Source organism: Chenopodium quinoa, unplaced genomic scaffold (genome assembly GCF_001683475.1).
Source record: "Chenopodium quinoa cultivar QQ74 unplaced genomic scaffold, ASM168347v1, whole genome shotgun sequence".
NCBI classification, from domain to species: Eukaryota; Viridiplantae; Streptophyta; class Magnoliopsida; order Caryophyllales; family Amaranthaceae; genus Chenopodium; species Chenopodium quinoa.
Window position 1 is genome coordinate 4005498 of NW_018742205.1, and position 16083 is coordinate 4021580.

General features: G+C 39.1%; 1 protein-coding gene across 1 annotated transcript; it reads right to left on the reverse strand.

Moving 5' to 3' along the window:
* Nucleotides 1-14046: 14046 nt before the first annotated feature.
* LOC110732202 (ATP-dependent DNA helicase PIF1-like) lies at nt 14047-15519 on the reverse strand. Its single transcript, XM_021912122.1, has 3 exons — nt 15464-15519; nt 15069-15334; nt 14047-14975 (listed from the first exon to the last, which is right to left on the reverse strand). The coding sequence occupies exons 1-3, from the start codon at nt 15517-15519 to the stop codon at nt 14047-14049; spliced, it is 1251 nt and encodes a 416-aa protein (XP_021767814.1).
* Nucleotides 15520-16083: the final 564 nt, after the last annotated feature.

The window sequence follows — 16083 nt, forward strand, 5'->3', positions numbered from 1 at the left end:
CAATTTTCCATCCAGCCATCCCAAAAACCCCAGCTCACCACCCCAACCCACCCCACCCCACCCCACTGCCACCCCTTAACCCTTAACCCCCACACACCAGAACCGTACCACCGTAACCCCACCATAACCCCACCCCAACCCACCCTACCACACAAATTTTCGCACTAAATTAATCTTAATAATCATAATAAACACAAAATTTCGAACTAAATTTCGCACTTGAACCCTAAACCCTAAACTTCTTAATTCTTATGAACCCTAAACTCAAAAAAACCAAAAAAAAAAAAACAGAAATTCGAAAGAGATGAACTAAAAATAAGAAATTCAACATGCAAACATCAAACAATCATTAAAAGCAATTGAAAATTTGAAACAAGAATAAACATATAAATTCTCACACTTAATTTATTATTTCGAATTAAAAATACCAAAATTATAAGCAAATACTTACCAGATATTATCGGTGTGCATCGCCTGAGAGAATGAGGGAGGTGTCGGCAGTGGGCGGTGGCCGGAGCGAGTTGGGACAGCCGGACAGCCGCGTTGAGAAGTTGAGATTGAGGGAGGCTGAGAGTTTGGGCTTAGGGAGTTAGGGTTAGAACTTAAACATTTGAAAGAGATTGAGGGAGGCTGAGAGTCTGAGACTATGAGAGAATCAGATTTTTTTTTTTTTTTTTTTTTTTTTTTTTTAATTACGATTTCCCGGGTTTCAGGTCCGGACCTGAAAACCCCGGGTTTGGACCGGGTCCGGACCGGGACCGGGAACCTGGATTTTTAAGAACCGGGACCGGACCTGAATCAACAGGTCCGGGTCAGGTCCGGTCCGGTTCAGGTCGGTTCAGGTCCGGTTTCAGGTCCGGGCCAATTTTTGTACACCCCTACCCGCTCCTACCTGTCCGGGTAAAAAAAAAAAGAGGAACTTATCTCTCTTTTAATCACTTTACCCATCATTTCTCACCTCTCATTCAAACATTCATACTCTCTCTCCTCCTTCCCATCTACTTCCCTCTCTAAAAACCTCATATTCTCCAACTTCTCTCTTCATTTTCATTATCAAATCTCAACTTTCTTCAACCGAAATTCACAAATTCTTAATCTACATCAAATTCTCTCTCCAAAAACCATAATTTCATAAAAATTTGGGCAAAAATTTCGAAGACCCACAAGTGGGAATTGAAGAAAATCAATAGGGAAAGGGGCAAGCTTGCTAGTAAAGGAGGAATTTGAGGAAATTGGAGGATTTTAGAGTATTTTCATACTCAAAGTGGTATAATTTTCTTCCTTACTTCACTTTCCCTCTTAAACCTAAGGGTTTTTCTTCAATATTTCTCTCAATTTGTTTATTTCATGATTGTTGTGTAATTAGTTGCATGATTAGGTGATTTAAACAAATTTTCTTGCCTTTGATAATTAAATTGTTGGTTTTTGTGGATAATTGTGGAGTAAGGGAATGGCTTGTGCATGAAAAATTAATTATAATTTGTGAATTTGTGAATTTTTGTGTGAGAATTGTTGTGTTAAGATTGTTGGTTGGTTGTGTGGAATTATTATTGAATTGTGAGCAGGTACCTTGGTTTAATTAGGGGGATTTGAAGTTAAGGAGGTTGTGTTTGTTGAATTTTGGTGCTTGTGTGAGGAGTTTTGAGTGAACCCTTTTTACTCCTTTTTCCAAATTTTGTCAAGATGGTGCTAAGATTATTTGGAGGTGCGGGAGGAAAGAAAAGAAAGACTTCCAGCATCCAAATATCCGAAAACCAAAACCAAAACCAAACTCAAAACCAAGACAATGCTCCTCCTCCCATTAGAATCCCCGAAAAATTTAAAAAGTATCACTCCGAGCTTTCAAAGCGAAAAATCCTTCCAACAAGATTTTACGACCAATCAACTTGCCATCTTTTAGGGATAGATGAAGGAATTCGGCGAGTGGCCGATAATTTCGGATGGTTAAACTACCTCAAGAAGAGGGAGCTAACCTACGAATCGATCACTCTCGAGTTCCTTTCAACCTTAACCATGCGCCGAATCAATGGTGAGGGAGAGCCTCTTGAGTGCGAAATTAAGTTTAGACTTTTCAATCAAGAAAAGACTCTAACCTTAACTCGCCTCAATGAAATATTTGAGTGGCCCGTGTATAATCAAATAGACAACCCCGATAGTTTCTACCTTTCTAGCTACGAAGAGCAAAATTGGTGGAATACTATCGCGAAGTATCCTAATTTCACCACCCGGTCTAGCCACGCTAGCCACATTGTCCACCCCGTACTCCGTATATTCATGAGAATTATGGGGTACGCTTGTTTCTCGAAACAAGATCTCGGGAAGCTAACAAAAGAGGAGATTAAATGCCTCTTTATAGCTTCCCGATTTGAGGGGGACCTTGAGGGTAATGTGAACATGGGATACTTGTTTATCCAAAGGTGCCTTGAGATTAAGAGAAGTTCGGAGTTTAGAGGGGAGATAAAATGTGGTGGCATGATCACAATAATTGCTAAGGCTTTGGGTTTCGCTAATTGGGTTGAGCAATTAACCCCGGTGAACGGGTCCAATGTCCTTGACCTTGCCGGACTTGCCTCAATGCAAATGCTTGTGGAGATCCGTGGTAATGTCACCACATACTCTTGGTTGGTCAAGGGTAAGCACCGTTGCTTTCTCCCTAATGCGGCGGTAATGAACACCGTGGGGAACACTTGGCAAGTGCCAATTGAGCCACTCCCCGCGAATGTTCCCAACCCTGACCAACCATCTCAACCTCGTCGCCATAGTATTTCTACCGCTCCTAGGTTTTTCGGCGGCTCCTCTTCTTCTTCTTCTTCCTCCTTCGACCTTGAATCGGCTTTTCACCGCCTAAATCTTTCCAACCAAAGAATCCTCCAAGAAAATGAATATCAAAGTTATGTGTCTCAAATGACATATCAAAGCCAAGTTGAGAGGGGAGACTTTCTCCCCTATGTCAACTATCCTAACCGCCCCGTTCAAGAGGGGCCGGTTGCGGGTTGGAGCAACAACCAACCCACCTACTCTTATTGGCAAGGACCTCGTAGCTCCATTTCGGAGCTACGATCCTTTCCTCCCTACGATTATACACAACCCGGGGGTTGTGATTTTAGGGGGGACCCTTCTTATTACCACGTCCCCGAGACATGTGGTAATATGACTCCCGAGGAAATCGATAACCACCCCTTAGGGGATACTTCGGGTTTCCACCCGGGTATGATGGTGGGTGGGGCACTAGTAATGCACCGGACTACGGTCACTATCGTAGTAGCCCCAACTATGATCTTCCTCCATACATGGATCAACCTTCCTTTTCCGGCAATGTAGACCTCAACTATAACTACATGCCATCACCGCCTAGGGAGGATGATCGGGAGTAGCCTTTAGACATTTGTTTTTACCGTTCCCTTCTCTTCTTTTCCCATCATGTATAACACCGAGGCCGGGGTCGAGTTCTGGCTTGGGGGGGAGATGTTTCTCATTGTGTCCATCTATCGTGGGAACGGTAATCAAATGTCTAGCTTGGGGGAAGTCTTGGGGTCTTTGTGTCTAGGGTAGTTTTCGGTTTTGATAGGAAATGTGCTTTCTTGTGATGCCTTTTGTGCTATGTATGGAGAAATTTGAGATTGTATGTGGAATGTTTGGCATGAAAGGCTTAGTCTAGCCTTTGGGACTTGTGGTAGGATTCATAAGGTACTATGTTCTAGTTTGCATGCCTATATTAGGTTGGTTGTTACCCTTTTCACGTTTTTATGGCATGCCTAGGCTAGAACAATTGCATATTGATGTTTTTGTCTCACTTCTCTTTATGAGTGTGCTATTTGGAGCATCTTATCTATGGCTTTGATATGATCATGCCTTGGTTGGTTTGATTGTTGGTTGGTATCATGGTTGATTGACATTGTTCTTGGTCTTGCTTGATGATGAATTTTGATGATGATTTCCCTTAATATCCAAATTTCTTTTTCTTATCCTCTAACCCCTCTAACATCCAGATTCCCTAATATCCAAATCCCTAATATCCAAATTCTTTAATTAGTTTCTCTTTCCCCCATTTTCAACCTTTTTCCAAAAAAAAAGGGGATTTTGTTTGCCTTTGATCGGTTTGCAATGATGATATTGAATTGTATGTGGTGGATGTTTGTTTTCTTTTCGTAATAAAACTTCGAGCATGGTTTAGATGCCCTTGGTGGAACATAGAATTGGTTAGTTTAGGCTAGTGTGAGAATAACTTTCCTGAATGTGCGAAACTTAAAGTCTAGGTTTGTGGTAAGATGGAGTCGCCCATATCAAAGGAATTTGAACCCCGAAAGGTAGTAATTGATCCCACATTGTTCCCAAAAGTGAGGTTGTAATATTTTTTTTTCAAGTCTACTACATTTTGAATGAGTGGCGAGGATCCTCTTTGATTTAGTACCTAGATCGAGAACTTGAGTCCTGACTCCCAAGATCGCGGCCTAAACTACTCTTAGTAATATGAAGTTGTTATGTATTGTTCATTCGCACAAAGTTAAGGCATGTCATTCTTGTTTCCTTAGTTCAATCTTTAAGTTGTTATAAATAATAGTTTGTGATGTAAATGCCCAAGTTTGAAAAAAAAAAAAAAGGAAAGAAGTGATGAATAGCCACCACCCTAGCGATTAAACAAGCTTGGGGGTGCGTTTTTGTTTCAAGTTTATTCATAGTTTGTATTTTGGGTCAAAGTTAGAAACCTTTTTAGGTTTGCTCTTAGTGCTATATATCTTAGCTTGACTTTAATTGCAAAGCACTTCTAGTTTTCTCTATGCCTTAACTTTGTGCCGTATTCCTTGAGTCTTGTAATGTTAGTAGAATAGTTGAAGCCATAGACGGTGGAGGTAGTTGGTTCACAAGCATATGGAGAGGGTATTTATCATTGAGTTGTCGAGTTCTCTAAACCTTCTTTGGTCTATTTTTCTTTCGGCTCCTTCGAGGAGTCATGAGACATTACCATTAAGGGGAATTTGAACTTTGTGTTGGGGACGCTGTAAGATTGGTTGAATGGACCAAAGTTGAGTACATTCGGGAAGGTTAGCTAGGCCTTGGCTAGTCATGACCGTGGTTGATCTTAGGCATATACCTCATGCTCGAGTTTTATTGCTTAAGGATTCTCATATCTATGCATGTGCTTTTCTTTGAGCAAATTGATCTTTGGGTTTGTTTTTGGGCAATGTGAATTGCTTGAGGACAAGCATTTGGCTAGCTTGGGGGGATTTGATAAGTGGTTTATTTGACCACTTATTGTGTAAATTTAAACCCGATTTTGCGATCATTTCCCCTCTTTCTAACCCAATTTTGAATGAAAATGTTTTGTCTCGGCTTTCCCCCCCTCTTGGTTTGTGTTTGTCCATGTTTTGCAGGTCTATGGACTCAATTAGGCAGGCTTTCGGTGCATGAATCGTGTTTAAGACAAGAGGATTGAAGATTGGAGAGGGCGCTCCAGGGGAGCGGGCGTGCACCTCTCATGGAGCGGGCGCTCCTCGACTCTAGCCACATTCTGCCCAAGTTCAGGTGCTGTTAGGAGCGGGCGTGCACCTCTCATGGAGCGGGCGCTCCTCGACTCTAGCCACATTCTGCCCAAGTTCAGGTGCTGTTAGGAGCGGGCGTGCTCCTCACCAGGAGCGGGCGCTACTCCCTTTGAAGATTGAATCTGCCCATGCTGCTGGAACAGGGGAGCGGGCGTGCATCATGTGAGGAGCGGGCGCTCCTCCCTGACACTTTCAAATCTGATCCTTCATTGAAGCATTCTGGAGAGGGCGTGCAGCCGAAAGGAGCGGGCGCTCCCAGCTTAGGAGCGGGCGCTCCTCATTGTGGAGCGGGCGCTCCTCGCTGGGAATCCGTTTTCTTTTGACGGATTTCCCTATGTGTTTCAGGGAGTATAAATACTTCCCCTCTAGCTCATTTAGAAAGGGGGTACAGTAGCCTAGTTTTCAGAAACCTCTCTTAGTTTGAAACATTCCTTAGGATTAATTTAGCTTAGTTTTCATCAAATCAAATCATTGTATTAGTGAAATTCAAGAATTATTCTCAAAGTTTGGCAATTTGTATTCAACATTTGAAGCTTCAATTAGTAATTTCTCCAACCTTCTTCCTTTTAATTTCAGATTTTATTTGGTATTTGCATGTTATTTAAATCTTCTTAGTTCTTGGTAATTTATTATTGGATGATAGTTATTTCAATTGTTAACCACTTTTCCCCAATTATTGAAGTATTTAGAACCCTAATTCTTGATTGCATGTTGATAAACATGAGTTGTGAGTAGTCTTCTTGCTAGGGGTTGGGTGAAGCTCGACCTTTTGGGTTAACTATGCAAATGTGGGAGAAGCATTGATGTTTGTATTGCAATTAAATTGATTATATCAGATTGCTTGTTAGTTCCTCATGATAGGTTTAGCTACCCTTGACTAAGGAGCTTGATAGTATGATATGCCTAATTTGACATGGAAGTGTAAATTGAGTACGTCATTACTTATTGTAATTTGATTATGTATCATCTATTGCTAAACTAATGAGGAATCTAAGTTTAGTAGTGTGAGTTGTTTTCTAATTGCATGAGGTTGATTTTACATATAGTCCTTGCTATATCTTGTCTATTTTACTCCCCGTTTGCCTATTTGCCTTGGTTGAGTGGATCTCATTCCCTAGTATCTTTAATTCATTGATTTAGAACCATAGTTTGTTTGTCTTCTTGACGAACCCCAATTCACCAATTGACTTCGAGTTAGCTTAAGTGTAAAGATCTTTGGCAATCATATCCCGTTCCTTGTGGACCGAACTCTTACTTGTCATTATGCTTGGTTTGTAAGGTGTTTGTTAATAAATGTGTTTGATTGAGTGTGGAATGTACGACCGTTCTAACGCCCATCAGAAGCCGTTTCTCATGTACTAGATCTTGGATTGGACCAATGGGATGAATGAGACCTTGGTCATGGAGATAATCGAAAGGTTCATTATAAGTCATTCCTATTGGTGTGTATTCATCAATGGTCCGTTTTACCCGTGGCTTAGGAGCATTGAGTTTTTCCTTAAGTCCTTGATGGGTAAAAGAAGGAGGGTGGTCGTTCTTTTCATTCTTCCAGACCTGACGATGAGAGTTTTGTTCGATGACCATCATCCAAATCACTAGGCCTTCTACCACACTCATAAGCATGGAAACAACATCTCGCAGTTTACGAACGTCTTCTTTTAGGCTTGACGAGTTTTCCCTGGTATTACCTAAGAAAACTTCTTCTTGAATGGCCACTATTACAAACTTTTTTCTGCGTCGATTCGGTCTATCAAAGAGTAGTACTTGAACAAAGGTGTTGTCTTTGATTAAATGCTCTTCTCTCCTTGACCAAACGCTGTGGAAAGGGAAAACATGGTCACTTATTGTCAATCGCATGACTCGAACTCGATTCAACATGTATAGATGGGGAAAATTCGTAGTGTATGAGGTGAATGATATTTATAAGAAAGCATGTAAGATGAAGGTATGTGAAAGTGTTGAAGAAAGAAAATGTGAGGTATATAATGATGTAAAAGGAAAGAGTGTATTTGTGGAAAGATGTGGAAAAATCTGGGAATAGAATGGACCCTCAACTCAAATGACGGAAAGGACGACTCATGCATGGACCTAAGACATGGTCATGGTGTGAGAAAAGACATGTACAAGGTGTGTGCAACAGTGCAAGGACTCGTGAGTATAAGTGTTATTTACAAGACTCGTGTAATGACCATGTGACTAAACATGTGGTTAGACTCATATAATACCAAAGAAGACCTTGTTTATTCATTGAACCGGTTAATTATGAATATTAGACTTGACACGAAAAGAAATAAAAAAAGGTTGGACGCTAAAAAGAACTCCTAAACTGGACATGCTGTAGTATTTTGATCATAACTTTTGATATGTGACTCTGATTGGAACGAAATTAACTCCAAATTAAAGACAAGACTGTGGGCTACAGATCCATAGGTGGCACGACTCATAGCTCTTTCAAGAACTTTGTCTATGACCAAAACAAGTTGACACTTGCGCAGGATACGAGAATAAAAAATTCGGGTTGACTCAGGATAAAAAAGAAAGAGCTATGACTCGATTTTAGACATTTATAAGTTCAAAATAATTAATCAATTAATTAATAAAAGTCCTTTTTAGTCATTATTTAGTTTGTTAATACTTTATTTACAAAAACAAGTCAACACAACCGGTTAGTTTAACTACAAATAAGGTATGCACAAGTAAGGAATGCACAACTAGTCAAATAGTCACAATATGATGCAATGAGTTTGCAACCTAACCATGGCTCTAGCTCTCTAAAGTTCAAGTATTATGGTAGTCAAAGAGGGTCCATGGTTATGAGTCCGGATGCATAGCGCGGAAGTCTTACCTTTGGAAGGGTTGGCGCGTATGGATAGTTAGACTTGCTTCCATGGTTTGGTGAATTCACAAACTCGGATGTACCCGTTGTTGCACGAAGCTTTCGATTGAGTAGTTGGAGAGTGAAATCCTAGGGGCTAAAACCATATGTAGAACACATATGGGTTCAGAAAAGAAGGAAAAACTCAATCAGGAAGTAGAATAAGCGAAACAGTACTAGAACCGATCAAAACAAGAAGGTAGATTTCTGGCTCGATGTTGGAAGAACTCGACGCGAAAAAACAGCGTTCATCGCGTAGTGAAGAAGCCATCGCACGACGATGGACATTGTCGTCTCGCGACAGTTCTTACACTTCGCGGCAGCTTTCTGTGTTCTCAGGATTTTTTGATTTTTCGTAATATATTTTCGATTCTAGTTGTGAAAGATATTTACCAATTGGAAAAATTGCTTTAAATAATACGAACTTTAGCCAGTCCGCTAAAAACAAGTCCAACTTTTGATTATCCCAGAATAATACCACCTTTGGGGGGTGTCCGCTTTAAACAAGTTATTACCTGTTGGTAACCTGATTAATAGGTTATATGGACACGTGTCATCATTTTATTGGTCTGAATATATATATATATTTTAATGTTTTTAGCTTTTTAAAATTATTGTTATATCAGTTAAAAAAAAAGAAAATTAAAAAAAAAAACCAATCCCTAACTGTAAACCAGCCCCACCACCACCACCACTGCCACTGCCGGCGTCCCAACCCCAGCCAACCCAAATCCATCCCCTTCTTCTCCAGTGATGTTTGTATGTGTTTCTGTGGATTTGACTATGTTCTATTCTGGTGTAGAAGGCGGCTAATGGACCGAAACAACAACGACCACCAAAATCGTCTTCGAAATCATCGCCGTCGACACTGTTAGGTTTTACAGCGATTTCAAACTAATGAAACAATTAAAATTGTGAAGGAACAAAACCTAAGAAATACAATTACAAAATGATAATGTAATGTAATTCAACAAATACTTAAAAAGTATTTCAATCAAGTATTAATAACTAAGAAATTACAGAAAATTTCTAAAGTAAACACTAATGTGAAGGTAATCTAACTTGCCTTAACTCCAAGCCGTACAAACAACGCATGAACATGAGAATTCCAATGTTCCTTGAGACTACGACCTTGATACACTGTCAAAGGCGTGTATACACTTTCCTAAAGAGATTAATTTCCCCCACACGGTGCTTGGGTTATTCCGAAAATTCTCTTTGAGATACAATTGACAACCCTTTCGTTCTTAGCACAAAGAATCGAAATAAAGATGAATGATTCACAAAGAAGGCTAAAAATCAAGAGTATTTCTCACAAAAGTTTGCAAGAATTTTGAGAGAAATTATGGAGATTACTTAGGGAGAAATATCAGAGAAAAATATTCTATATCTTTTTTTTTGTTCGAAAAAACCAAGTCTTATAATAATAGACTCAACCGTCAGGAAAAAACCGCAAAACCAAGTGGCGCGAGCGCGCCTCAAGGTGGAGCGGGCGCTCCTACCAAAACTGCGAAATTTCCACACAATGGCAGAAGAGGGCGCGGTTTAGGCGCGACCAGCAGCGCGGGCGTGCCACCAGACGCACGGGCGTGCCAATCTTGCCCTTCCAAAGTTCCAATTTCCAGAGAGGTACGCGCTTTAGGCGCACTCTCTGCGCGGCCGCGCCTATCTTGCGCGGGCGCTCTTCATGGTGCGCGAGCGCGCAACCATCAACACTCTAAATGTCTAACAGACACAAGACGCCATTGAAATTGAGGTCGCTGAAGTTTTATATGGACTAATGAAGCAATCTCAAGCCCCATCAAAGCAAGACGGTGGGATGATAATTGATTTAGCTAAAATGGGGGTTTTGTGGGTGAATTGCGAGGCTCCGAAGAACTTGTTGCTAATTGGTGGTGCTGCGATGGCTGTTGGTGGTTGCGGTTAGGCTCTGCTTGCCGGAGCTCGCTGCTGCGTTGCGTGGTGTGTTAAGTTGTTGTTGTTTTGCTGTAATTGGGTTGCTGATGGTGTTGATTTGAGTGTGCAAAGGTGGGGAAATCGAGGGAGCAGGGGAGTGTTTTGGTTGTGCGATTTGTTGAGTAGGAGAGGCGGTTGATGGTGAGGGTAGGTGGGGCTATTGGAGATGCTGTGGATTGTTGTGCGGGTTGGTGCAGGTCGTAGGGGCTGTTGGTGGCTCTGTTTCAGTGTGTTGCGGAGTTGACAGGGGTGAGAAAAGCAGGGGTAACTGCTATGCGAGGTGGCTGTGTGTAGGATAAGAATGTTGTGGTAGGGGAGTGGTGGTAAGGGAGGAGGGTGATGGGTGGCAGGGGCAGGAGGAGGTCAGGGGGAAGAAGAAGGGGGCTGATTTTTTTTTTTTTTTTAATTTGTTTTTTGATTTAATTGTTAATAAAATCATAATTAAAGTTGTTATTAAGATTAATTACATTGTTAAATGAATTTCTTAAAAAGAAAAAAAAAATAACCGGTTACTCAGGTTGTAGGTAAAATAACCTGTTTAAAGCGGACACCCCCCAAAGGTGGTATTATTCTGGGATAATCAAAAGTTGGACTTGTTTTTAGCGGACGGGCTAAAGTTCGTATTATTTAAAGCAATTTTTCCTTCCCAATTTTCCTTTTTGTAAAAATCCTATGTTTCTAACACATTTCGGATGGTCTTTCCAATGCGGACCTTTTTATGCTTATGCCACAATGTTAATCAAAATTACTCACAATGAAGATCCAGAATTTTTCAAGTCTCATCCACTCATTCTAAAGTCAATTGCCAAAATAAATTTTAGGAATCAAAATTAGAAATCCTCCCCAGTGGAGTCGCCAAAAAATTGTAGTGAATATTTCAAACATCAACTTTGAGCCCCACAGTGATCATGCATTTAAGCATGGTGGCGCCCAAAGGGAAAGAAGCTAGAGATAAAAGAGTCGCCAACAAGTTTTAGGAACTTGTAAACCGTTCACGAGTGTGAAGGTTACACCCCATTCACGGCCACGGAGGTCGCTAACTCCATAGTGGTCCAAAACCATGTTGATATTCAGGGATTATGGTAAGAATCCAACCTAAAAGAGATTGAACCCGCCTTAAATCGACCTCTACTTAATTCTTATGATATTCATGTGCGTTTTCCGATCAACATACTTACAACAAGTTAGCCCTAAACATGTATAATCTATATTGGTTGATTATTAATGCACAAATAAATCTATTATTGGCGATCACTTGAATTAAAATCATACTAAATCAAATTATTAATTATCTTATTAGGCGTGATTTCAAGTACAAATTCCCCTTTAAACCTGCAGAAAAGGGTGTGATAAAGAAATAGCAATAAATAATGAAACATATTAACAAATTATATATAAATTATTCGTAAATTAACAAATTACGTAAAACTTTATGTATCTTGACACAACAATCATCATCATAATAAAATTCTCAAAAAATAATATTAGCAAGATCCTAGGCATGATACTAAACAGATTAATAACAAATCCTAGCATGTCACTAAACATTAAAAATCAGAGCTTTACCAAAACATGATACTAGGAAGCATGATATTAGAAATATTAGCTAACACTCTAAACATGATACTAGCAAGCATAATAATATTAGAAATATCAATTAAGCATTCTAAAATGATACTAGGAATTAAAATAATATTCTAAGCATGATTTCTAAAACAAAAGAGAGGAATAGTAGATCTACTAACTTTGATGCCTCGTATTTTTTTCTATTAAAACAATACAAACGTTAGTAACATTAAGAAAGATTAAATCAAATAAGAATAATTGAAATATAGATTTGGGACCAAACCCTCAGAAATATCAACCTTTCATGTCGAGGTCGAAGGCAACTTCGAGAAGGGCTTGGAGTATTTAAGTCTTGCAAAGGACGTATGGTGTGTGATGTGTGAAGGCTAAGGCTAAGAAAGAGAGGGAGAAAAGCTTGTATCTTATAGAGAGGATTAGATGATGATTGTTGGTAATCAAGCTTGTTGATGATTGAAAAAGGGAGAAAACTACCTCTATTCATAGAGAAAAAAGAGAGTCGAAGGATAAAAAAAGAGTCAAAATTCGAATCGGAATAAAGCTCCTTTTATCGCGGCGCGATAAAAAACAGTTTTTGCGGTTTTTGTTTTTATCATAACTTTTGATCCAGAATCCGGAATAAGATAAATAATATTTCTTGGAAATCTCTGAAGTCTACTTTTCAACCCAATTGGAATCAGATTAAAATCATTTGTAGAATGAAAGATATGATCGAAATAGTAGGACGGTGTCAGTTTTGGATAGAGTTTGGTATTTCATTCCTATCTTGTTCGTTATAGCTCGGAATTGGTATTATAATATATCATTAGAAAGATAATTTCAAGGGATATCCATTAATACAAGATTTGGATAAAAATTATGAGACACGGAAATAATATCTGACTGTCTTTAAATTTGAATGGAACAAGGATTATCAATAAGAGGAGTTTTATTCAATTTCAAACTCTTGATCTTTATCTTTCGAAAAGGATAGATTAGAACCTTCTAGAAACCTTTAGAAGCTCCTAATAAATCCTTATTGGTTTAGGATTGGGATTAAGGTTAATGAACCCTCCACATGATCACTGGGTCGTAGGTAAGACGGACCTAAGTCCGGTTTGGGCTTGGTTTAGTATTTTGGTCATAACTTCCTCGTTATAACTCAGATTTGGGCTTATAATACATCGTTGGAAAGATATTTTCAAGCCCCATCCAACTAAACAATTATTGAACCCAGATTATGGACCAAAATAAACAGGTTTGGACCGTTTTTAGAAAGAGGACACGAAATAAATGATTTTCAAGACACGAAATGAATTATTTTGGGTTTAAAGTCACGAAATAAATGATTTTGGATTAATACATTTTTAGGAAAGGTTAGAAATTGTCAAGGCTTAAGGGAAATCCATGAGACACTTCAACTCTTCACCTAACTCGATAATCAAAGACATGAAAGGTACTCATCACTAGGTTTGGTTATTGGGGAGACACAATCAGGTGTCTACGATGACTTAAGAAGCTATGTATGCATGTATAATATAGATGTTTATGAATTATGATTATGGAAGTTACAAATGCATGGTTAATATTTATGATAATACCTGATAATTAGGGTTGTGGCAAATGAGGCAGGAGGACTTCTTTTTAAACTACGTTTTTTGTAAATACACCACATCTAACTCGAATATCTCTTTTGCTAACCAAAATTCTTATTGTTTCTTGTGAGGTCCTCTCGATAGTGCAACATATAACTGTCCATGGCTGAAAACATGTTGGGGGAGATATATACCGACATGAGGAATGGTTTGCCCTTGCGATTTGTTTATGGTCAAAGAAAAACATAATTTCACAGGAAATTGTTTTCGGATCATTTCAAATGGCAACTTCACATCTTCTGCCACTTTAAAGGCATACGTGGAATGAACACTCGTGTCCCTTTATGACTTCTGGTCAAAATTTCAGCCTTAATCACATGATCCCTTAACCGACTACATATTAACCTTGTCCCATTACACAATCCACTACTTGTATCAATATTTCTCATAAGCATGATTGGCGAGCCAACTTTCAGCTTAAGAATATGTGGTGGCAAAACACCAAAGGATAATGAATTCAAGAACTCCTGTTAATAGAGATTTTGACGATCTTCTGGAATGAGTCACATGAGTAGTAGATTTTTTCTTCTCCGACAAACTCTTTAAGTATCTTCTCATTCATCATGTCAACTTCATCATTTGTTAGAGTTATAATGGCTTTGTGTACCATGTATGACACATCACCTACGTACTCAGTTAGGTTTGGGAATATTTGATGGATTAGATTATCAACTGTAATTTGATCACCATTTCCTACACATATTGAATATGGTAACTTTATCACGTCTTCATCAACTGTAGGCTCACATCCATCTCCAACTCTTAAAAGAAAAGCTGCAAATTCTGGATCATGTATTGATTTCATATTTTGAGTGAGATGAAGTAGCTGAACATGTCTCCATAGTGTTGACCTGACCAAACACGCATCTATAGTTTGAGCCTTTGTTCCTTTTGGTACAACGGGTAAAATTTGTATAAAATCTCCACCAAACACTACGACCTTGCCGCCAAATGGAACATCAACCCCTGTTAGATCTCTTAAACTACGATCATTTGCTTCATACGCATGTCGATGAGTCGTTGTTGCTTCATCCCATATTATGGCAGCTGCATACTTGACCAATTGTTCCATCTTGTTTACTAAACTTCCAAGTTGACGAAGCATGCAGCGTACCGGAATACCAAGAGTGTTATGAGCGGTTTTTCCTCGATGTAATAGTGTGGCACCAATACCTGAGCTGGCTACCGGTAATCCAAATTTCCTTTTAAGCTTGACTGTTGCAAGTATGGTTCGATATAGATAAGTCTTACCTGTCCCACCTGGACCATCTATAAAGAAAATTCGACCATTCTCTACATCAATAGTTTCCACAATGATATCAAATGAAGACTGTTGGTCGTCATTAAGATGCTCGGCACAATGTACATCTTTAAAAGATACTGGTGCTGATAATTCATCATGTATGGCTCTAGCTACTTGTGCTTTTCCATCCAATCACATGTTTATTTTTGGTAAGTCCAAGTCATTGACACTCTTACCTAATTGTTTTAACATGCGATCGATGTCATAGAGAACTGAATCACATACCAGATCTGAATTTGTTGAAGTTGAATATAAGTAGTCTTCAGCCATGTAATGATAAAATTCATCCCATAGAGATCGAACCCCAGTTGGTTGACAATAAACCAACAACGTGATAAACAATCTTCTAAATGATGATGGCATTTTAGAGTTTGATGCTTCATGCAAACAATCACGAATGCTTGCATCATTCTCCATAAGACCTAGTTTTTCAGCTGCTTCTCTAAAAGTAGAATAACCATTCCATTGACAGTTCGTAGATGCTCAAATGATTTGGGTCCTTTAATATGATCCAACAATAAATGCAAGAAAAATCTTTCTCCTTCTATTGGTGAGGTTGTGTTGATTCTACCTATCACTCCTTGTGTACTCCTCCTTTTTCTCCATGTCTTTGTAGCTGTCAGCCATCGATAACGTTGAGGAAATTCTCAATATAGGTATGTTCTTGCCTTTGCAGGATCTAAGGAATTATCTTGAAGAACTTTGTGAGCATAGTTCGAGAGTTTTGTGGCATTTGAAGGATGTCTTCAATAGATTGATTTGTACAAAATCTAACCATTTGGCTATCTTGCAAATGTAGTTGTAATCGATCAACATATGGACACATTCAAGTAATGGGAAACTGATATATCCTTCATAATGCTTCAGGTGCACATACCCACCTAGCATCCACATATTGTTGAATCTCATTGTATTTAGCCCCTGCTCAAACTTCCATTTAAACACGATCTACACCCTTATGCACATACTTGTACAAATATTTGACGCTCTTGATGCTACTATAGATATCTATGTTGATATGACATTCATATTTTAGTAGCAACCATGAATTATATGGAATAACCCAACCATTATCAACGAAGGTTGCACTTTTCTCATGTAAAGGTACTGGCGGACGATCACCACGACGACGATAGATAGGATATGAGTTCTTGCCTTGGACTGTGCTTGCTGTAAAGGGTTTAGGAAGTT